This window comes from Dreissena polymorpha, chromosome 12 (genome assembly GCF_020536995.1).
Source record: "Dreissena polymorpha isolate Duluth1 chromosome 12, UMN_Dpol_1.0, whole genome shotgun sequence".
NCBI classification, from domain to species: domain Eukaryota; kingdom Metazoa; phylum Mollusca; class Bivalvia; order Myida; family Dreissenidae; genus Dreissena; species Dreissena polymorpha.
In genome coordinates this window covers 7,021,612-7,046,767 of record NC_068366.1, presented here as the reverse complement: position 1 = coordinate 7,046,767, position 25,156 = coordinate 7,021,612, and the positions used below count along the sequence as shown (strand labels likewise).

The 25,156-nt window shown below is 34.6% G+C and overlaps 1 protein-coding gene across 3 annotated transcripts; it reads right to left on the bottom strand.

Moving 5' to 3' along the window:
- Positions 1-738: 738 nt before the first annotated feature.
- LOC127854112 (uncharacterized) lies at positions 739-25,156 on the bottom strand. Of its 3 annotated transcripts, XR_008036920.1 has the most exons (7): positions 25,056-25,156; positions 21,051-21,110; positions 18,628-18,670; positions 14,228-14,456; positions 4,631-4,721; positions 3,460-3,642; positions 739-2,902 (listed from the first exon to the last, which is right to left on the bottom strand). XR_008036920.1 is itself a non-coding variant. In XM_052389113.1 (6 exons), the coding sequence occupies exons 3-6, from the start codon at positions 18,649-18,651 to the stop codon at positions 2,613-2,615; spliced, it is 588 nt and encodes a 195-aa protein (XP_052245073.1). In that variant the 5' UTR covers positions 18,652-18,670; positions 21,051-21,110; positions 25,056-25,156; the 3' UTR covers positions 739-2,612. The 3 variants fall into 3 exon arrangements, 2 of the variants coding, with proteins under 2 accessions (XP_052245073.1, XP_052245072.1); XM_052389113.1 differs by lacking the exon at positions 14,228-14,456; XM_052389112.1 differs by lacking the exons at positions 14,228-14,456; positions 18,628-18,670; positions 21,051-21,110; positions 25,056-25,156 and adding an exon at positions 10,980-11,191.

The window sequence follows — 25,156 nt, the reverse complement described above, 5'->3', positions numbered from 1 at the left end:
AGTTTACCGGCAGCCAAACAAATAAGTTAACTATCAATTCAGCTACATTCAGATTAATTTTAACAACTTCTGGTATGTTATTATATATGTATGCATAAAACATATATTTCATTGTAAAAAGCAGCAAACACAAAAACAATAAAATCTAAGCTCTGGCGAGAAAACAATTGTTCTTTATAATCGATATATTAGTAATCATCCATTATAAATAATGTAGATTATCATACAAAAAATAATCAATTATCGCGTTTCTGGGAAAAATGTTTACATTTACACCGCATAAACACGCTGGGTATGCGGATACTTTGATAACAGATGGCACTTCGATACCAGATAACAACAAAAGCCTAGCGCGAGAGGTAAGTTCATCAGCTTTTTTAAAAGTTATATCATAAAGATTAGTTTTTTAGACAAGGCGCATGGTCGAGTTTATAAATGGTGTGTCCTTTTCTATTGCAAAGAAAAACATCACGGAAGAATGGTAGATTTTTCAAAAAAGGAAAAATAAACGGTCGGAAAACAGCATTAACTGGATGAACAGTAAACATTTCAACAAAATAAAACTACTAAGAAATATTAAACGAAATTGTTTGTTATTCTAGCATGTAGAGTAATAACTGTGAAAATTTGATAGTATTCAATGAAATATAAACGAAGATAGAGCATGTTTTAATAGGTGATATTCATGAAGTTGCGGATACTTTGATTCCCGATAGAGGGCACTTCGAATAACACCCTGATAACCGAGTTTTATCTTCTACCTCAAATGCATTTATGTTTATTATGGTTATTCTTACCAAACATTTTGAAGTACGAATCAATTTGCATTGTCAAGCCCGACACATTGGGAATCTATGCATAACGTAATAACATACACATGTAAAATATAACCAATGGCGTTGTTCATTTTCAAAAATCTAACTACTATTAATTTATATGATTAATATTATTAGTGCAAATTTTTAATAAGATTCAAATGCTTATTTCTGAAGTAATATATTTCAAGTGACGACCGAAAATAATTGTCTACATGATAAACTTGTTTAAATTGGTACATTGAGATTTAAGAAAATTGAAAATATAACGGATCATGTGGATCAACACGACTGTGTTCAAGTGAACTTATAGCAGGACTCTATATAAGGGGAGCAAGGAGTCTTAAAGCGAGAGTAAAAACGATTTTGTCAAATTTCTATGAATGTATATAAAATGTGTAAACAACTTATTATGCATATATTTCAATATAAATTAGAATAAAAGTTAAGAAAAACATGTGTCGAAAAATAAGCCAGATATTTAATTTTGAAATCGAAAATGCCTGTACAGTCGAATTCGCCAGCATGTATATCATGCATGTACGATGTGAATCTAAATGTAGTTTTACGGATCATTTAATTTCCTGCAACGATATATATTCATACGACACACGAAGACTAACTCCGATCCTCGTTAAAAGACGAATGCTTCGGTTATTGTAGGAACATATGTACGAAATATCATCGTCACAATCGGCTCGGGCGATAGTTTGTATTTGCTGCATTTTATGAATTTCGCCTTCAATGAATAATTTTTCTTGCCTATTTTGTGTTATTGCAACATATTTTTATGAATATATAACCATTTAACACATATAAAAATCGTATAGTCTCGCTTTAAAGCGGCCAATACACCTCATAAAATCCTATGTCATTGGTGGTCATTAGAGTCGCACCATGTAGACGATACTAATGCGTAGCCACAAAATTTAAAAGATTGGAAAACTCCCTTTATATTGAGCTCTAATTATAGGAATCACTTCCCTTTACACTTCCCTTTCCCTTTTATCATCATATTCAAAAGGAATAAGAACATGTTTCGGTAATTCGTTTTTAATTTACATCAGTACATACATAGTTATGTATCGCCTGCTTACTACATGTATTGCAGTATTCCACAGCGAATTCTGCATTTCTGATTCACTAAATAGTGTGTTATATCTGGTAGAAAGTGTCGAGTTATCTGGAATCGAAGTGCCATTGTCTTTGAGATGATCGGTAAAAGAAGTGTCCATGAAAATTTGGCATCCGACTCTTAAAACATTTGAATTTCCTCAAATACGTTATTCAACTAAAATTTAACATGTTGTAACATTAATGGACATATTGATATTATATATTGATTAGTTGTCACGTTCTTGATTTATTTCCAAGTATTTTTATTTTGTTTAAATACGTACTGATCATCGAATTCATGACGATTATCGAAGGAATTTTATCTCTTTTTTATAATCTACTGTTTTTTTCACGACTTTCTTGCTCCGCAATACGAAGTACTATACCATTAATCGACCAAACAAGGTTCCCTTTTTGCTTGGTACAAATAATATTAAACGAAGAAAATATTAACAAATACTAAACGCGCACCATCAATTTCTTTCGCCTTCAACATGTACTAGCTTTCAAGCATCAAACTGATTTTCAGCAACACCCGCATTTGAACACAGGGAATACAGCAATGCTCAGTGTCAGCCCCAACAATAGTGCTCCGTTAATGTCCATAACTAATATACCGGAGAGTATACTATCCGATCTTGTAGTCGCCGCATGTTCCTACGTATATCTCATGACTTAATTCTACATGTAAGCTCTGTGTTTCTTCTTCATTTCTGTTTCTTTCCTATCATCACTATTCTGAACTGGCAGATGAAGAAACATACGTATGTGTTCGGGGAAAACGTTGACATACGTCAACATTGAATACGAGCATTTCCCCATAGCGCTTGTAAAATCATTTCCTGTAAATTGAGGATATACTATAACAAGCGTGAGCTTCATTTCCTTTCCGTTTCCTTTTTTCTTAAAGGGTAAGGTATATGTGCTGGTTTCTGGCTCGAACGTTTGGACAGACTGCATGTCATATCCCGCTGCAAAATAACAACGGGCAATCATTCTCGTATTTACCGCTATATATTTCCTTTATAGAACTGCGTAACAAAAGCGGACATTATACTTCATAGAGTCGCAGGCGCAATTGGAATAGATATATCAATGTGTTAATCGTGTTTTTCGTTCTTAATGTATACAAAACGATCAAAGGAAGGGCCCTCTTGGTATTGGACTTAACATTATACCATTTTCGATTATGTATAAAGATGACTTAATATGAAGTTTAAATATCTAAATATTGCAGCATTTTGTGCTTCGCAATAACATTATTATTTTGTTAAAGGCATTAATATAGTGCAAAATGTATTGTATATAAATTGTAATAGACTTGAATAAATGTTCAATAACTCGCATGCTGTTTATTATAGTTAAATAATCCATGTATATGAGATAGTTTTATTTTCACTTATATAACATATATTTGCGTTATAACTGAAACATTTATAGAGAAGGAGTCCGAATCAAAAGTGTCATTTCAAGGCCATTGAAATGCCTCTACAATGCTGACATTAAGTCATAACATGTATTTCCATACCTTTCTTGATGATGTTTTCTATCAGCCACATTGCATATATGAACAGCTTTAGCTTAAACAGTTTTAGCTTGAACAGCTTTAGCTTGAACAGCTTTAGCTTCGTGTCCATATCCTTATACGCATGGATGTTAATAAGCGGCCTAAAGTGTATCTTGTATTTGTATACCAGCTTATTTGTGGCGCCTGAAACAAAGTAAATTGAAATCGGGATAGTAATTAGTAACAACTAAGCAGACATTCTTTCTGCCAGAACTAGAACGAAAGCCGTTGTATGTAAAAAGATATAAATAAAATTGCATGAAATTCAAAGAAAACACAAGCAAACTGATGCAGGTAAGTGCACTTTTATTTAAATTTATGTAACTTAGTCAATTTGGCTTAAGCACCTTTTCCAGACCGTCACTTAATCATTTGTCTTGCACGTTTGACTAATGCACTACATATGTCAGACATGCGGAGAAAATGGTTCTCCCGAATGATCGACGCCCACGGATCTGTGCCAGTGACACAATAAAAAGTAAAAGTTCAAAAAGTTTCATTATACAGCGTTTACAACAATATCACGCATTCTTTATAATGGATTCAGCGAATTCACGACATACCCTTAAAATAACCATTCGATGATAACTTGAATGTTGATAAGGCTAATAACTTATCTTTTTCAGATATATTTTTTCAAGCTTACATTATCCTTCATCGAAACAGTTTTGATGCCATCGAACATGTGTTCCGCCGTTTGCCCGACAATGCTGCTTATTAATACACAGTAATTAGGATAAATTATTCCATTGTAAATGAAAGACGCTTCGTTGTTTCCCAATTGCAATACTTAAAAGGTAACCTGACCATATAATGTTTACCGTTTCTTTTATAATTATAGAAATATTAGATAAGACGATGTGTTCTTTAGATAAACACATATATTTGCTAGATAAACACATATATTTGCTATTAAACTCCTCCAACAAACAAAACATTTAGAAGAACCTATTTCGATTTCAATAATACTGAATTTAATTGTTTCAATATCAAACGTTTATTTCAGAACAAAATTAAATAAATACAATGTTCAGATCATCGACAATAAACACTTATTTCGTACTTATATTATCTGGAATATGTAATTAACTGTATGCGATAATTCAAATCGGGTAACATTTCATTTACGTACCGTTCTCGAAAATGTATTGCGACTTGGACTCGGCATTGATTGGATTCAGAAACTGTTGTTTGCACATCCCGATGTCGTCCTCATAAATACGCTGCAATATGCAAAAGACGCCATTAAATACCGCTATTAAAGGAATATTGCATTAATACTTGAATATTTTCATAATAAGAATAGTTACATGTTCAGCTAAATCCCGTGTTTTACTTGCAATTACATAATATAATGTATTGAATAACGCACATTCATATCATTGCAACTATAAAATGTTGGCAAGTAAACCATGTAAAAGAAAACGTATTTAATGATTTTTTTTTAAATAAATTATTGTTGGGTATTATTGTGTTGACGTATGTACCCAATTTTGCTTAAATATTCGATCAGCGTACGATGTTAAAAACGTATTCAGTATGGAGGCATATATGGTACACCCTAATATATGGTCATGCCTGATTAGTTTATATCGACTTACTGTGAAATAACATGGTATGTCGTCATACGGTTTTGTAGGCTCTTCCCTCTAAATTTTACTCGCCATAACGATATTAAGTTAAAGTCTCGACGTAAATGTTTCCGACTTTTGCCGAAAAAAATATTTGGTGGACATAATCTAAGTCGACAAATCAAAATACTTTTTGGCGTCATGCTCTTGTGAAAATGACTTGCCATCATAGTTTTATTCGACACAATGAGTTATCCTATGGAAGCGTATATGGTACACCCTGATGCTGTGATTATGTCAACATTCTATGACGGCATGATATGAAAAAGGTGTCATGGCGTAAAAATTAAATCATAATGTCGACTAATACTATGATGGCAAGTCATTTTCACATGAGAATGACGTCAAAAATTATGTTGATTTGTCGACTTAGATCATGTCGACCAAATATTTTTTCCAGAGAAGCCGGAAACATTTACTTCGAGACTTTAACTTAATGTTGTTATGGCGAGTAAAATTAAGAGGGAAAAACCTACAGAATTATGACGACATACCATTTTATCACACAGTAAATCGATATAAACATATCCGGCATGACCATATTATTGGGGTGTACCATATTCTAAAACGGAAAGATATGAAAAAGGTGTCATGTTGTAAACAATAACTCATCGTGTCGACTAAAACTATGATGGCAAGTCATTTTCACAAGAGCACGACGCAAAAAATTATGTTGATTTGTCGACTTAGGTAATGTCGACCAAATATTTTTTCGGGAAATGCCGGAAACATTTATATCGAGATTTAAACTTACTGTCGTTATTGCGAGTAAAATTTAGTGGGAAAAAGCTAGAAAACTATGTCGACATACCATGTTATTACACAGTAAGTCGAAATAAATTAATCCGGCATGGTCATATTATTGGGGTGTACCATATACGCTTCCGTAGCTTCCATATATTCAGCCTCTTTTTAATTGTAAGATGACATTGGCTGGCGCTCAATTTACAACGCCTTTAAGTATTTGCCACTCGGGTTCAATTATCTTAATTTGCTGGTCTTTTACTGTTATATCACCATAAGCGGTCAAATACCCAGACATCGGTTGATTCTGTGTGTATTCGTTATATTGAGTTACATCGTTAATTTTCGTTGTTACCTTTGCACGCATCTTTTGCACACGTTCTCGTCGGTAGCTTGCCCACATGACCATCGAATGTAATATTACATGTATGTATTATTTTAGAATTGGTTGGACACAATGCGTGGGCTGCGGTCGTGATAGAATAAGAACAAGAAACCGTCGGAGACGGGTAATGCTCCCCAAAGGGTTTTTGGTCACAATATTGCACTATATATTCAGATAAAAGGAAACGTCTTGAGGGCACAGTAGTTGGGGGGACAAGAATTTTTTTTTTGAAAATTTCAAAGGGCCATAAATCTGTGAAAAATCATCCGACCAGAACCCGCTAATAATATGCACAACTCCTCTTGGTAGTGAAGTTTCCCATAAAGTTTCATTGAATTCCGGTCATTAATTGCTGAGAAATAGCCCGGACAAAAATTATGCACGGACGGACACACGGACGGACAGACGAATTGGCGACTATATGCTCCCCCCAAAACTGTTTAGGGGAGCATAAAAAGATTTAGACTGTTATCCTACGCATGGGCGATTTGTGAATTTACACTTGTTGTGGTTTTTAAGATATCAACTGTACCTAAAGAATTTGAAACGGAAATTAAACTGGACTCGAAAAAATCGATCACTGTTGCAAATTTCAATTATACGTTATTTTACGAATTAATTAACAAAATCAGAATGCAATCGACTAGCTTAATTCACCTTGTTATAAACTACGCTCACTCGTAAAAAAATACGTGAAACTTTGAAAATGTCTCGTGAATAATATTGTGTTTAATGAATTGTGTGTAGTTATTTATATAAAATAATATTGTCACAGGTCGATAATTGAATCGTTTATAAGCAAAATGTATAAATGCTTGAAATGGATTTGTTTTACCTTACATCACCTGATCTATGCAGTTGAGATCCGTCCGTCACGTTAGTCGTATTCGTAGACGTACGTAGGCGTAGGTAGACGAAAAACGTAGCAATAAGTAGGATACCGTATCAGGTAAACTAACATTTATATTTATCTTCACCTGTCCACTCTCCTTTGTTATGCTAATTCCCCTCTAGCGCTGACCAATCGTATGTATATAACATCAACCGATGATGATATGCCTTTGATGTTGTATGCATAGATGACCAGCATTCTTGCTATTCATAAATATTATATTATTTAAATATATATTTGCAGGTAATTGCGTACCATGTTGCTTTAGTAACATTGTTTCATGTCTCTGTAGGTTTTGAGCCAGTTCCATATTGTATTTCAAGCTTGTAACCTGTACGTTAGATTGATTTACCTGTGTGACCTTATTTCAAGTATTTATAACATCCGTCGTCGCCATCGTTATTTACGTTAACATTGTTAACATTGCTGTCAGGTATGGGTACGAATATTGATTAATCGATAATGATATGCCTTTGGTGTTGTATGCATAGATAACCAGCATTCTTGCTATTCCTAAAAATATATTATTTAAATATATATTTGCAATGTGTTGTATTTTACCTGCCGTTAGACCAGATTAGAACACTATTGCAACCTTAGAACCCAGAACACCAAATACTACTGAACTATAACAGTACACAACTGTTAAACTGGCGCCAAACGTGGGGCTGCTGGCAGGGGTAACAATTCAGCATCATGGATGAATACAGATGTCTAGCTCGGTACCGAGGTATTTTATAGAAATGCAACATGTATACATATGAATTGGAAGGCAAGTGGGCCCTACCTACCTTTCTCACACCGTATTACGCGTCACGTCGATGACAGAGTGTGCCGTCGAAGACAGGCAGTTGGTCTCGACCGCGAACAATAGGTAGGTTATAAATTCTGTCGGTATAACTATATCACGCAAGTCAAGCCAAAATCATTGCTACGAACATTGACTGAGGACGCCACCAGGTAATTTTGGACTCATTGTTCAAGTGTTTAAACAAATGTGAACGAGTTTAAAGTTACAGTTTCCGAAACATCATTGAAAAAGACTGATTTTTGTTCAACATGTCTCAAGTTTGAAAATAATGACTGGATTTCGTGTTATATACTTACGCATTTATCCCTTGAGTATACGTAAGCCAAATATCTGCCCCTTGAGTTGTTTCATGAACATGTCACAGGCGTCCAAACTGACCCCTTCGGAAAAGAATTGACGCCTTAGTAGGCAGATATGTATGATTAATCATGCCGATGATGACAGAATCGCTGTAGAAGATGCTAACGAAGATGACAGTCTGATCAAATAACTATTTTATTTATTTCTCTCTTGTTTTTGTACTTGTATACACAATTAGGAAGCGAAACTGTCCTTTGTAATATACACTTGGAGACTTTTCTAACGCAACACATATTCAAATCAATATAGCTCCCTTATTAAAAAAAATTGTAGAAATTTGGACTCAAACTTATTGAACACATATGTAACATCATGTAAAATTTATTGAAATTGGTCAACATGAAAATATCCAACATAACACATTAAAAAAAAAATAATCACTGAAAAAGAAAAATTCTCAAAATCGTACATCGTAAAATAATAATGTGCACAGTAAAACGAATTAACTTATACTTCTTAATGTCTTTACATTGCGCTCATAAATTTTCATACGAGACTTATTGCTTTTCTTATTAATATTATGTTTTCCTGGTGTAATAACCCACCGAGAATAATGAACTTGAAATTAAATTGGAATAATATAGCGTTGTACTACACTTGATGACTTTTCGAACGCAGCATTTTCAAACTTAATTTTCTTCGTTATGAGTTAATATTCTGATTTAACAATGTACATGTGATCATTTGACTACAGTATGTGCAAGCAAAAGATAAAATCATTCAACCGTGACGATTGGATGCTTCAGCAAGTGGGAAAGGTAGCCTTCAACATGCCGATTGCGCTGTTGCGCTCCTGAAATTGTATACGAGTCATATTGATTTTTTAATTAATTTTATGTTTTCCTGGTGTATCAACCCATCTGAAATAAAGCAATTGAAATAAAATTAGAATCATATTGGATTTCACCATTTTCATGTGCAAAAAGTTGAAACCACATCTACCCCACGTGCAAAAGCGACCGATTGTAACGGATGAATAAATTTATCATTATCTCTCACAGAATATAGTCAAATGATCACATGTGCAATTTTAAATCAAAATTTTAACTCATAAATTGGATATTCAAGTGTGAAAAGTGTTGCGTTAGGAAAGTCTTTAAGTGTATTCTCAAGACGGGAAGGTTATGTGTGCTGTACGTTTAACAGACCTACAGCCTCGTCTATTTCCTCGTCGTAAGCTGCCATTGTTAATTAACTGGGACATGTAAATAATATTTGCCTTATTGTTCTTCGTACATATCTAGAATATTCCATCAAAAATAATTTCTTCATGTGAATCGCTGCATGTGCAGAGCAATTTGATCGTACAAATTATTTTTCTCTCGTATAACTGCGTGCAGAGAACGTCTTTTCGACAAACATACAGCACACATCATCTTCCCGTCTTAATAGTATATTACAAAGGACAGTTTTGCTTCTTAATTGTGTATACAAGTACAAAAAGAAGAGAGAAATAAATAAAATATTTATTTTCACAATCTGTCATATTCGTTATCACCCTCTGTCATCGACGCGACGCGTAATACGGTGTGTTTCTTCTACTATAAACTCTGTTATCTATTATAGCTAGATAGCAGGATTGTCAGGATATCCAACGTTTAACCCCGGGAATAGGATTGTTTTCGCCGACAGACTATTCCACTGATGTTCTAAGGGATCAAAACTTTGGTGTCATTATTAGTGGCACTGCTATGACAATGGAGTTATTTCATATAAACTCTATTTTGTGTGTCATTGTGTTTATCATAGACATAGTGATTAGTGTAATTCATATGGAAGTGGTAATGTTGTTTTATTTTTGTGCATAATTGTCTTTGTTTAAACTTGTTCACATTATATACACAGGTAGATTCGGCCAACATTTTAAAATCCGTATTACAATAGATACCTGGCGGTCAGTCGGCTGTTTATAGGTCAGTGATCAACTGTCTGTCATAACATAGATAAGGTGTATTGTTGCGTGAATTACCCACTTTACCTTGGCACTTGTATTTTTGGGGGTTTAGAACTATAACTATAACTATAACTATATATATATATATATATATATATATATATATATATATATATATATATATATATATATATATATATATCACTTTTCTATAAATCATAGAAAAGATCTAGTAGATTGTAGGAGTTACACCTAGTTACATATATTAGTTACATATATTTGTTACATATATTAGGTTATACAAATCATGGTATAGTTTTGCCTCGATTAGCATGTATTCTAATTTTAACCACTTGAAGAAAATAAATTATCTGAAAAAGACCTGAGAAATAGAAATTATATGCATTTAAATGCTTATTATTTCATACAGTAATCATACGTGAAATATTTCATTTTTGCAAACTATACATTACTTTGTAATTATGAAATTGGTAGAGTAAATTAAAACAAAAAGTCGTCAATTATTGAAATTCCATCGCGACTTATACAGTTTGTTCGGAGTTTTCGCGTATAGGTATACATTTGATAAATCGTAAAGTGACGTTTGCGATTTATAGATGTAAGGAAGTTTCTCAGTCGAAAAAACTTCTTAGACTAAGTCGGATTTTGACAGCATGTGAAAAATCAAAGCATAAACTCTCAAAGTTTATCGATAATTTTTCACATGTTATTGACCGTATTAAATTTCACCAGCAATAGATTACCGTCGCCGCGATAGCCGTGACAGTTGAGCCATTGGTTAGAGCGGCATTAGACTGTTTGAGTGTTGGTTCGAAGTTGGAATCATCAGCGGAGCACATTTTTTCAAGTTTTTTTTGCAAGATAATAAATATTGGTTGAATAGTAAATATATACATACAAAACATGTATTGCCATAAAGGTATAATTTCACCCTATTTAATAATAGACATAATGTGTGTTGTATATCCTATACTATAAACACTTTCTCTATAATATTGGTTCAACAATAATACAATACATAGGTTATAAATGTGTGTTGTTTACTTGTTATAAATTGACATAAATTATAAAACATATAATATGGTGTTGAAATATAATACTTGCAAAGAAAAATAAACAGTAAAGCGTGTACAGATACATATATAATAATAAGAATCAAGAATTTACTGAGGTATTGAGGATAAAATATAAAAGTTGTGAATACATGATAGAGATTTGTCAAAAGTGCATTGAAAAATACAGGATATATGGTGTAGGATAAATGCCATTGCGTGATACTGTGACAGTGAAAGCAGTTAGCTGATGAAGTTGGTGTATACACTGTAAGTGTTGTGAAAGTATAAAAAGTTTAATAAGATAATATTTGAGATATATGGTGAACGAGGAGTACCATTGCTAGAAAAGGGTTTGAAAAGTTGAACTTTAATTGAAGTGACTACTTTGAAAGTAGCTTTAGAAGTAAAGTGTACTAGAAAGACTATTGACTAGGAACTTGTGAATTGAATGGTTTGGTTGTAAGGAGTATATATACTTGAAAGCCATACTAGTATAAGTGGATGTGAAGTTGTGGAGTACTGACGTAGGTGAACTTCCGTGAATGAAACAATGAGACATTGCATAGGTTATAATATAATTGAATTGATCTAAACCGTATTTACCACATATATTACACTATAGATGAGGATCATATAGTCAGTGAAAGGGAGAAGAGAGCATTAAGAAGGAACAAAGAAAGGGAAATTCGAGAAATAATTTTACAAAGAGATCAATTATTAAGGGAGCATAGAGCACAAATGTCTCAACTGGAGTCATCTGACACACCAACAGATAGGGACATATTAGCTCAACACGATGATAATAGGAGTCAAAGAAGACTATCAATTGTTACTACAGAACTTAGTGGGCTTACAATAAATCCATCAGCATAATTGACTGGTTTTATAGATAGAGACATGAGACATCTATAGATAGAGACATGAGCAGACAAATTGCTTATATTCAAGGCACAAGACCAAGTTGATGCAACAGAAACCAGAGCCCACCTATGGATACACCTATTAGTAGTAAGCTTGATTACGCTTTTGACACCTCATTGGAAATGTTTTCGGAGCGTGAGAGATAATAGATTACAAGGTTTGTCAAGTAGTATGTTCAACACTGCAGATGAGGCTGAAAGTGACAACCAGAAGAGCGCGGTACAAAGAGATGTAGAACCCATTTTGAGGAAAGAGTTAGAGAAAAATGAGGTTACACTTCATGATAGAGAGAGGTTATTAATGAATAGGGACCAATATATGCAAGCGTAAGAGAGGAAGCTAGAAGATTTTGAGAAAGCTATGGTCGACAGAATAAATAAGATAGAACAAGAATACAAAATAAAGGAAACAAAAATGAATGAGAAGGAGTCAGAATTACATCTGTATATGAGAGATACAGAGAAAAGAATACATGAAATGCTACAGGACACTGAAATGAAACATAAGCGTAAAGACCAGAAATTGTTGGACAAAGAAAGAAATATAGAGAGATTAAAGAAAGAATGGCACGAGAAACTCCTTCACCAAACTATTCAGAAAATACAAGAAGAGGTGATAAGAGATAGAGCTACGTCCTTGCACCGGCATGATTACTCTTTCCAGGAGCAGGAAAATAGAACTGAGAGTCCAAAGGACAGGAAGCATTTGACCTTCTTGAAAGAAGTCACACCAGAGAAGAAAGTTAAAATAGGTGGTGCCTTTAGTAATGAAGTAAAGGTAAAGATATGGAGGTCAAGCAACCGAAAGAGACTACTGAAATGAAGGATGTAGAACGTTCAGATGAAACAGTAAAGAAGTATAATGATAGAATGGATTAAAGATGTCGTGAGAACTCAGAGGATCTGAATAGCAAGTTGAATTTATCATCAGTGTACTGGTAGGGAGCCAGTACCTCGAAATGAAGCCACTTTTAAAGAGTAGAAGTTAGAAGTTGAATGTGTAAAGGTAATATGTTCTGAGATGGCGGTGTTGCAGGCAATAAAGTAAGCCTTAAAAGGACAAGCGAAACGAATCATGCTTCACCTTGGTCATTATGCTTCGGTGGAGATGATAGAAATTAAACTAGAAGATGCATTTGGAAACATAACAAGCAGAGATAGCAAATCGTCCCACTTCTTTTTGGCGGAGCAGAAGGAGGCCGAGTCGATAGTTCAGTGGGTCTCAGGATTGAAGAGATGCTTTAACAAACAAGTAGAAAGACTCCAATAAATGCAAGCGAGAAAGAGGATATGCTGAAAATGAAATTTTGGAGAGGGCTTCAGAATGAAGTATGGAAACATGCAACTTGAGTGAATTTTTAGACAGGCATTTACTATGCAGATTTACGGAACAAGTAACAACTGAAGAGTTTGAAATAAGGGTACAGAGAGAAAAGAAATAGAAAAGTAAAGAGAAACCGTCGTACAAAGCTCGACAGTCTGTTATCAATTCTTCTGATGACAAAGGTAAAGAAATGATGAAACTGCTTATACAGAAGAAGGAGCAATTGGATAAAAAGGTAGATGCACTCCATAAAGAAAACGAGGAATACAAGAGAATAGCAACTACTCCAAAAAATAGAGGCAGGGACTGTATACATTTTAGAGACCGAGGGTATGGTAGAGGCAGAAGCAGTCGCGGTAGAAGAAGAGGAAGTCATAAGTCTTAAAAGGAGCCAAAACGGGTAGGATCAGAAAGAGATAAGATCTCCACCAAAGATTAACATATTTGACAGATTGATCGGGCATTCAAATGATAGCGAAGTAATTATAAATGGTAAACCATCACCTTGCCTGGTTGACATAGGATATATGATCACCACAAGTAGTGAAGATTGGTACAAGCAACTAGACCAGACATACACACTATAGAACAATTCATAGTCAAAGGTGCAGATGGAACTAGTTTACCATATATTGGTTATATCGAGGCAGTTGTCAATGTACCTGGAGTTTCCAATCAAGATATACGTGTACCTGTACTTGTTGTTCCGAATACAGACTACAATTTTGAAGTCCCTGTTATTGTCGGATCCAAAGGCCTAAAGTTCATACCACAGTCCGCTGAAGAAAACTTGAGGACTGGTTGAAGAACAGCTGTTTTTTACAAATCATAAGGAAATTAGCATACAACCCTTTGAATCAATTTCATTGTCAGGGTTTGTCAGGAAGCCCGATACAGTGGATTCTGCAATAACGGAGCCATCTGAAAATGTATCCAGCCGGATTGGAATTTGTTCCGAGTTGTTAACCTTAACAACCCGGGTAAATCATCAAGAGTACCGGTTAAGATTTTCAACATGTCGGCTAAACCGGTGAAGATTCTGCCTATGTCTGTCGTGTGTGAACTACAAGAGTTTAATGTGGTACAAAACTGGGAACCTGGAGAGAATTCTGATAGAGTTCAAAGAGAACCCAACAAGCCTGCCCGTTAGGATCATAAACAAGAATTCATAGGAAATCTCAACCTCAAGATAGATCATTAGATCCTGATCAGAAGAGACAACTGTAAGACCTGTACTACATGTGAAAAGATGTGTTTTAACAAGGTCATTTGGATCTGGGAAACACGAATCAAGTTAAACATGAAATCAAACTGGAAGACGAACGTCAATTCAAAGATCCGTATAGGAGGATTCCATCAGCTTTGTTTAACGAGGTCCGTTAACACCTGCAAGAGATGTTGCAAATGGGAGCCATTCGTCCATAGCACACTCCGTTCTCGTCAAGTGTCGTGATTGTCAGGAAGAAGGATGGACCAATACGATTCTGTATTGACTACAGGAAGCTTAACAATCGAACACACAAGGATGCGTACGCAATTCCAAGGATTGATGACACACTCCATCTACTTTCTGGCTCACATTTTGTCACGAAGCTTGACTTGAAAGCGGGATACTGGCACGTGGAGTTGGCGGAGGATAATAAAGAGAAGACTGCTTTCAAGGTCGGCAATCTTGGCTTCTTTGAGTGCAATCAGATGCCATTTAGTCTATGCAATGCCCCGGCGACCTTTCAAAGGTTCATAAGGCGTTGCATGGGCGAAATGAATCTCGAAGAATGCCTCATATATCTTGACGATATTATTATGTTCTCCTCGTCGATTGCGCAATAGTGGGAGCGTTTAGAAGCTGCGTTTAGTCGAATCAAGGCCTATAAATTGAAGCTTAAGGCTTCAAAATGTGAATTCCTCCAAAGCGAAGTCACCAACCTAGTCCACGGTGTGTCCAAGGACGGCATCAAACCGACCCAGCCAAGATAGATGCGGTTCGCCAATGGCCTGTCACAACTTGTGTTCAGGAGGTACGGAATTTCCTTAAATTCGCCGGCTATTTCCGAAAGTTTGTCCCATGATTTGCCAGTAACGGCCCCTCAATGACTTGCTTGGTGGACCAATGACTGAGAAAAAGAAACCATCACATAAAGTTCCAATTGTGTAAGGAGAGGAGCAGCAGTCAGCGTTTAAAACCATCATTGAGAAGCTCACATCACCATCAGTATTGGCATACGAGGATTACTCCAAGGCATTCATACTGCATAATGATGCATCTATCAGTGAAATTGGAGCAGTCTTACTACAGAAGAGGACGGCACGGAGAGACCCATCGCATACGCCAGCAGGAGTCTCAAGCCCTCCGAACGGAACTACCATTCAAGTAGACTGGAATTGCTTGCACTTAAATGGGCAGTGACGGACAAATTCCATGACTACTTGTATGGAGCGAGGTTCGAGGTGCTTACGGACAATAACCCACTCACCTATGTCAAAATGACTGCAAAGCTCGATGCCACTGGTCACCGCTGGAAAGCTGCCTTAGCGAACTACAACTACGACATCAGCTATCACAGTGGAAGGTAGAACACTGATGCGGACTCTTTGTCTCGTCAGAGGAGCAGGAGTGAAGACAAGCCAGATGACTTCAAGAAGGTTTATAGCGATGCGGTGAAGGCATTACTTTGTGTCAGACATTGTTTTTCGTCCTATGCTATAGGTCCAGATGCCAGCGACGAGGTGGATGATGATGATGACGTAGCTGATAGATCTCAATGTGGACGCCAATAAAACACATGCACTGACCACACAGGATTGCATCAAAGGGCAGGATGCGGATCCCATCATTTCGACAGTGAAGACTTGTGTTTCAATTATAGAACTGGATTTATTTACACTACCGAAATTCAGCCAAATTTATCGAAAACTTTTCTAAGCAGGTCGAACTTTTCACATTAGATCGGGTTTCCGGGGGTGTATATTATATGATGATTATGGTACTGTTATGTGTAAGCTTACCAAAGATTAATTTAAAAATAGGATAAACATAATTAGAATTCTAGTATCAAATAGACACGGCCGTTAATCACAAACGAACACTCTTTTTTGAATGCATTAATGAGCCAATGCTACTTCCGAAGTGGCGCTCAGGCCCGGATGTTTTAAAATTTAACGGATAATTTTATAGGGAAATTATGTTTTATATGTTTCTTTTAACATATTTCGCATTATTTTTTTAACTAGGCCAGTGAAGTGCGATTCAGCGATTATAAAGTCATTCAAATATGTACAGAATCATACAATCACAAATAATTAATTTTGAAACGTGATGACCTTTATAAGTTGTGACATGGTAAAATTCGTAACAGCAAATCGATGTGTTTTGCCCGTGTAACGAGCTAATACCCAGCCAATTAAATCGTTCATTACATAAAACGATTGCTTTGAACCTGTACAAGTTAATGCGTGCACAAAAACATCGGCTTCTAGCCAATCTAATAGATAAATTTGCATTTTTCAAAAAGAGATGGAGCAAATGCCAAGGAGGAAGCGCTCAGAATAGGAGGTTGCGCCAATGCACATGTATAGCTATTTTAAAGTGAAATATTTTATTTAATGGTTTCTATTATGTTTACAGGCCTTACATTTTTTTTTTGTAAGTTGACCACTTCAGAACACTTGAATCGCGTGCGTATTTAATTAGAACAAGTAGTTTTCTAATAATGTCTTGATAGATTTGTATTATTCAAACATTAAACATGTTTTATACATGTTAACGAAAAAAGACCGAGCTATTTTCTTATTTTTTTGGAGTTGAAAGTGGGAAAAAAAAACATATACGACCTTATTAAGATTCTTTCACCTTGGCCTTTTAGTAAATTAAGCATTTTGATTAAGGGACACAAATCATCGTTTCAAGAAGAAGTATTTTCTCAATATTATTTCGTGAATTGTTATACTGTATACAAATATTGCTGTCGATGAACTGTTTTCATAATGTTCAACATTAAGCTGTTGGTTTTATTGAGTATTACACATATTTGGTATATATCGTACAATATGTTTTTTTCATGTTGGTGACTTCTTAATTGAGTTGATCTCTTATATATATAAAAAACCATCTTATTTATTATAGAAAGTGTTTATGTTCTGGGCTTTCTATGAACTTTAAAAAAATAAATTAAATATAACAAGTAACAGTATCTATCAAATGTACGCCATGTGATAATGTCATTGCGATACGACTGTTTATTGATAATACTGCATTGGCGCCACCACCTATCATTATCGACATCTCCTTAGAATTGGCTCCATCTCTTTTGGAAAATTATCTACTACGTCGGCAAGAAGAAAATATATTATTTTGCATGCAGTATCTGATCTATGTTGTACGCAATCGTTTTAGGTCGTAAGCGATTTATTTGGGTGGTAATTTGCTCTTTACACATGAAAAACTCATCGTAATGCTTTATAAAACTCCACCATGCCACAACTCATAAAGGTTCTCACGTTTTTAAAAGGGTTGAGAATGTATATTTCTGTACAATTTTGGATGAATATATCTTTGCTGAATCGCACTGCATTGCCCTATTTTAAAAATAGTGCGAAATATATTTTTTTTAATCACCTGTTAAATGATCCATGAAATTTCAAAACATCCGGGCCTAAGCGCCACCTTGGAAGTTGCATTGGCTCATTTATTAATGCATCTCAAAATAAGAGGTGGCGCGCGTGAGTAACGGCCGTGATAAGCAAACATCATCATTTTTTTTCCAAAACCACCAACATTGTTGACATAAGCAAATTCTGGAAATAACAACAGCAGCCAATTCGCACATGCGCAATTCGGATACTGAACCGAACATCAACAGAGTTTTACTAATCAACATCACGCTTGATTTAAATATCGCGAGCAAAGTGGAAAGGATGTTATTTATGGTGAAGTCATGCGTATATTTGAGAAAAATACTTAAAAGCCTTTAATTTAAAATTCTGTGTTCCGACCAGAAATAAAGTCTTCAAATTTAACGTACCATTAATTAATACTTTTCACACTTAACAGTTTACAAATTTAACCAATTAATACTGTATAATACATACTTACCGTTCCATAATCCACCACAAACATATTGTTGTTGTTTTTTCACCTGAAGGGAGAAATAGGACAGTTGAGTCATCTATTGTTCTCTTATATCTTTCACAAGTTACAAACTGAAATACAGCAGTAAAAGTTTCAGAACTTAAAATAGTAAATAACGAGAAGTTACAACAGAAACAAAGCAGCCATTTAAAAATCTTAAAACACGTATAATTATTACTATAAAAACTATGCTAAGCAATTAACAAAAACATTTAGCATATTTATTTTTTATAGAAAAATTAAAACGACAAATTTATTTCCACTGCTGAGTCGATACAAACGCATGTATTAGTGAGAGAATAAAACTCTGGCTATCTCTCTTATATCCACATTATACTGTGGGTTTTCCCAACAGTGTATCTGGATTACGTACGTTACTGCTTTTGCCGGTAGTATCATGAGTATTTTTAAATTTGTAAAAATAATTCCGACGTTGTTCTTTTATAAGCTCGTGTGATATCAGCATTTTAGATTTTTCATTCATAAAATATGTGTTAATATTTTGAAATAAACTGAAATCTTACCGAAAGTAAAACATTTGCAATAAAAAAAATAGTTGGTATCCCAGTGTTTTACATTTCTTGCGCAGTCGTTATGTTTCATTTTCACTGGTATCTTGACTGCGAAATGTCAGCGGCTATTTATAAACTCTTATATACTTATATATATTTATAAAGTCCACGTGTAACAGTTTGATCATGTGCGGATGGTAATTGCTTTCACCAGCTTGTGCCAAGGACGATGCCAGCGGTTTACCAAAAATATGTGCTTGACGTGATGTATGTAAAGCATTATACGTAAGAACCCTTACGATGATAACGACAACGTAAACCCATAATATAGTCATAACAATTCCATTGCCATATGGACTAAGTTAACACTGAAAAATAAACACACACAAAAATTAGCTCCATTGCAGGAATGATTTAAAGTGTCATATAATGTTAAAATAAATATAAAGAAGTGAAGTTTAATTGTAAAATTATTATCTTTTCACGCACATCTACTGTTTAACCAACGAAGCATGTGTTTGTTTTCTCTTCGATTAAAAGCCTTTTGAAAACCGCATTAAGTCTGTGTTTATTTCTTTGTTATTTATTCCTAAAAAAAATCGTTATCGTGTCTGGTATTACTCTTTGTTTTGCTCACCTCGACCAAATTGTACTGATCAGCATATTTATACTTTGTTAATTTCATTTCTTATGCTGTATGCATGTGTTGGTACATGATTTAAAGGAACATGTTCACTTATTGATGAATGATACATTGTGCATGTGAAATAAACAATCCCATTCGTGATTAAAGGGGTTTGCATGTTGATTTTTAAAAGCCCAGCGTGTAGTTCTGTGCTTAAATCTTTCAAGCCAAGACATCGAATTACACTATGCGAATTACGCCACTATCTGCAAACAAGCTCCGTGAAGAAACTCGTTACTCAATTAACACACACCGTGATTTGCATGATTTGTTGTTTTAATAACACGCAAAAAAAGAACATACATTACAGGTAAATCGATTGCTTCATAAGAATTGCGCACGTATATAATGTAACGATAGCTTACATAAACGCATGACATCTGAAATTTCTTATTTAACAACCAGACCGTTGACGCATTTTTAACAATATTAAAATTATTAACCATCTTAAATGAATATTCCGTATCACGTGACTGTAAACGCTCCTACCTTCCGACATATTCGAGCACTAAATAATGTTGAGTGTGCATTTGAACGGTGAATACGTCGTAAAACAGCTTGAGCCAAACTCATCCGACTGACCCTATTGTTTGTGCCGTTTATACATTTTTTTGTATTTAATGTTGACTTTTTGCTTACGGTCCCTGCTAAACCAATTTATGCCTAGTGTCTGTAAAAAATGCCTTGGCAAACAGCGTAGACCCAGATGACACGCCGCAAGATGCGGCGTCTCATCAGGATCTGCGCTGTGTGCTTAAAAGAATTTCTGTAAAAACTATTCTAAATATAGAAATAAATATACTAGACATCCCTAACTTTGGAAATACATTGATCCAATTTAGAAGGGTGGAAGAGTCCACTAAGCATAAATGGGTTAAGTCGACCAGTCACCGTATTCAGTTTTATTAAATGTTAACTATGTGCTATTTTGTTACATTCAATTGAATTCGCAAAATAAACGTGAAACTCAAACAAAAAATATAAATGTAAAATAGATTGATGGATAATGTATGCATGTCGGTATTTGCCATTGTTTATTGCAATAAATATAGTTTGCTTGTAAAACTCTCACACCGATTTGGTATGAAATATTACACGCATAAATGCCACTCATTATTCTATGATCTCAAGAAAGCAAGTAATATAATAAAATATACATACAACGACATAAAATGAAGAGAAAAACGTACCGTAAGATAGTAGAAAACGACATGTCCTCTACGTACGCAAAACATGGTTTTCCATTTGACCTATAAATAGAAATGATGTTTCGACTTGTTCATCCACATAAGTCAAGGGGGTGAACCCCAGGGGGGTGAACGCAACCGATGCTTCAATTGGGTTTAAAATAGAGAGTTCAACTTTGTAGTAAAGACGGTGGGTTGTTGTTGACGATGTTAAATTAAGCTGTACATTTTTAAAGTGAGTTGTTTATTGTTGAATATTTTAAAGGGGCCTTTTCACAGATTTTGGCATGTTTTGAAGTTGGTCATTAAATGCTTTATATAAATAAATGTAAACATTGGATCTTAAAAGCTCCAGTAAAACATCAAGAATAAAATTTAAAAAAGGAAAAAAAGTAGACCGCATCGGGACTCGAACAGGTGACCCCCCCCCCCGAGTCCTGGAGTAAAAACCAATTAGACCGCTCGGCCATCCTGCCAAGTATCTATACGAGAAGTATTTTATACTTTATATTAGTAATCTTCGTAGTTTCACAAAATTAAACGACAAAAACAGAACTCTACAAATTATTAAATCGTTTCGCGTTGCAACGCTTTATAATTTTCAGGTTTTTAAATCGTCAAAAGATGCATAAAATGGCTATATTAGACCATGGTAAATGTTCAGTATTACTGTTTCCTCACAAATAGCATAACTTAAACGAAAATTTGCGAATCTAAAACAACTTTTTTCAAATTTGTCAATTTACCAAAACGTGAAAATATCCCTTTAAAATGATTGTTCTTCAAAGAAAATATATTATTTTATGTTTATAATTACATGTAATTCTGCGAACATGCGCCAAATGATGAGAATGTTATGTACGTTGCTAACGCAACACATCCTTTCTTATAACATGTATGAAGAATGTTTAGAAACAAATGTGTGATTTTAACCCATTTAAGCCTTATGGACGCTCCCATCCTTCTAAATTGGATCAATTTATTTCCAAAATTAGGGATGTCTAGTATATTTATTTCTATATTTAGAATATTTCTTACAGTAATTCCTTTAAGCAAACAGCGCAGACCCAGATAAGACGCCGAATGATCGCATCATGCGGCGTCTTATCTGGGTCTACGCTGTTTGCCAAGGCCTTTTTTTCTAGACGCTAGGCAAAATGGGTTAAGTTACTCGAAATGGCGCCCCTCCTGCTTTTGTATTCATTATATACAAACTTTTAGAATGTCAAACTAAGAACTTTAAAACCGAAACACTGATGTATATATCGATACAAAAATACATTGTTTTGAGGACACCGTTACATTATATTCAGTGGTACGAGTCTCATCTAGACTGTTCGCTTGTACAGCTATCAAGCGTCGATCAACGTGCACATCGTAGTTTTGCGTGACGGACATACAAATGCATATGTGTAAAGTGTCGTCACTTTCCGCCTCAACTGGATTTTTGCTAAGGGTATACTTTATGTAAACGAAAAATACCATAAAAGAGGAAAGTGTCGTCCCTGATAAGCCTGTGTGGACTGCACAGGCAAATCTGGGACGACACTTTACGCACGTTTATTAAACCCCCTTTTCACAGAGTACGGCCCAAATTAGAACGCTACTGCTCGCTTTGCAGATCATAGAAAAAGCAATGTATCTACGTCACAAAATTGCGCTGGTTGCAGGTGTCTGTTTCGGTCGATGGATGAACAATTGATGTAACGAAACGTATTGTTTACTATGGTACTGACATTGATAACTTTTCTAATAACTATTCAATATAATACTGAAAAGTGCTTTTAAAGTTGACACTATCTCACTGCTTACTCTGGGCCAATATTCACCAACAATTCTTAAGCAATTCTAAGACTTAAGAATAAAGAAAATTATTTCGTCTGAGAAAAAATTCTTAAATCTGATTAACGAACACATATTGCTAATGAAAATTCTTAAGAAGAAAGAAGAATGTATATCTGTTGTCGATAAGCCCTCATCATGCTTGATGGGATAACATGAATTCCTGAAGAGTGTTTGAGCCTTATCGGTGTGATTCAACCCTTTGCATGCTGGGAAATTTGTCGTCTGCTAAAATGTCGTCTGCTGAATTTCTAAAATTAGCATTATCTTCGATTTTTTTCAAAGAATATTATCAGAATAGCAAACAGTTTGGATCCTGATGAGACGCCACGTTCTGTGGCGTCTCATCTGGATCCAAACTGTTCGCAAAGGCCTTCAAAATTCGGTTCCCGCACTGAAAGGTTTAACAAATGTATTTTACACTGTATTTAGGGGTTACGTAAAACAGTTAAACACAGTTTCAATATAACATGCGAACGGGTTTTAATTTATTTTAGCATGCATGTGTGAGTAATGTGTCGCTGTGTTATTGTTTTATTTTTGTTTTGTTTTTATTATTTATAAAAAAAATAATAAACTATGAATTTTTAAGAGTGGCCTCTTAATTAGATGAAACATTGGATGTAAGGACTTGTATAGTGGTTTTATATTTTATTTCCGGACAGTTTTTTATATTCAGGCATATGAGACTTTACATTCAATAAACGCATCGAACAAAATGAGACATCTCAAGTTTGAGGAAGTTAACCCATTTATGTCTAGCGTCCTGAAAAAAGGACATTGCAAACAGCGTAGACCCAGATGAGACGCCGCATCATGCGGCGTCTCATCTGGGTCTGCGCTGTTTGCTTAAATGAATTTCTTTATGAAATATTCTAAAAATAGAAATAAATATACTTGACACCCCTAATTTTGGAAATAAATTGATCCAATTTAGAAGGATGGGAGAATCCACTGGGCATAAATGGGTTAATTTAAGTATCATACTCATTGTTCGAGTGCATGTTAGGCATATGAAACCCGCGATTTGTAGGCGTGTCATCCTTAAACCATTGAGATATATATGTTTCCTTGCCAATACCGAAATGCAATATTTCAATATAAGACACATACCAGTATTTCTTTTTCATTAAATAATAGGTCAGGGATGATATCAAATTGTGCCGTCCAAGAATGTATTTACCGGTTACAGAACACAGTTTCGCATCTCCAATCCCCGATCCGGTAGACCAATTAAAACGGTCTTTTTCCCGCGGTTAAAAAAAGTATAAAACTTGACAGAAATTAGATTTGAATTAAGTCGTTTATTATATATGCACACAGACGTGAAATAGCAATTTGGCGAAGGCAGGAGGCATACCCGAGTGTACAATATTTAACATATTAAGAAAACACTATTAAAAGGAACTATAATTGGAAGCATACAGATGTGATAAAATATATTGATATTTTAAAAACAATGAAAATACAATAAGGAATTTTGCAACATTTATTGCTGAAAAAAAAATAAAAAAGTAAACATAGTTCAAATTGGTTTTCTTCATATATCATTTTATTGTTTTGATAACTTTACTAAGTTTATTAACTTACATTCGATTCCACGGTTTATTAGCACACTGCATGTCTAAAAGCTTGTATAATTATTTGATCTTGTAATCATACATTACGTAGTTGTTACAATTAGTATTGATTTAACTTAAATTTCCAATTTACATTTACGTCATTGTCCACGTGTTGACTCAATTGTGTGTTTACGGTGTGTGTTATGTATTCTGGGCCTTTTCGAAAAAAAAATCTGTAATGACCATCAGATGAAATAGTTCAGAAAATGTGTACCGGTATATGTATTACATTTGCAAACAAGTAAAACTACATGAAACTATCATATTCTTATGAAACAGCAGACACACTATTCAGATGATAAATGCATTCTTCTTAGCTTTACCAATGCACTTCACGCGGATGATTGATTCAAATATCGTTATCAAGATGAAAAGAAGTCTTGCGTAAATTTGAGATAAAACTTGTAATAATTATTTGAATCTGTTTAGATCGGTACGGAAAAAAATCGACATAGTTTAACGTTTATTACGTACCTGACCAAATACTTTTTTATAAAACTATTATTTATTTAAAATTGTTTAAAGCGTTAGTATAAACTCTTACCGGAAGGGCACTTTCCTTATCAGCATTCAGTACACACTTGTCGCCTTAATCTGAAATGTTAAATAGAGAAGTTTAATCATCGACGTGGTGTAGTGACTAAT

Bases quoted from the DNA above. Each gene is read 5' to 3' on its own strand.
- LOC127854112 (XM_052389112.1), bottom strand. From the start codon at position 11,141: ATGTTTTGTATGTATATATTTACTATTCAACCAATATTTATTATCTTG. The intron at 4,722-10,979 runs GTAATCTATTGC...TGCATATTGCAG, and splicing joins TCACGGCTATCGCGGCGACG to CGTATTTATGAGGACGACAT. The intron at 3,643-4,630 runs GTACGTAAATGA...ACTTTGTTTCAG, and splicing joins GCAATACATTTTCGAGAACG to GCGCCACAAATAAGCTGGTA.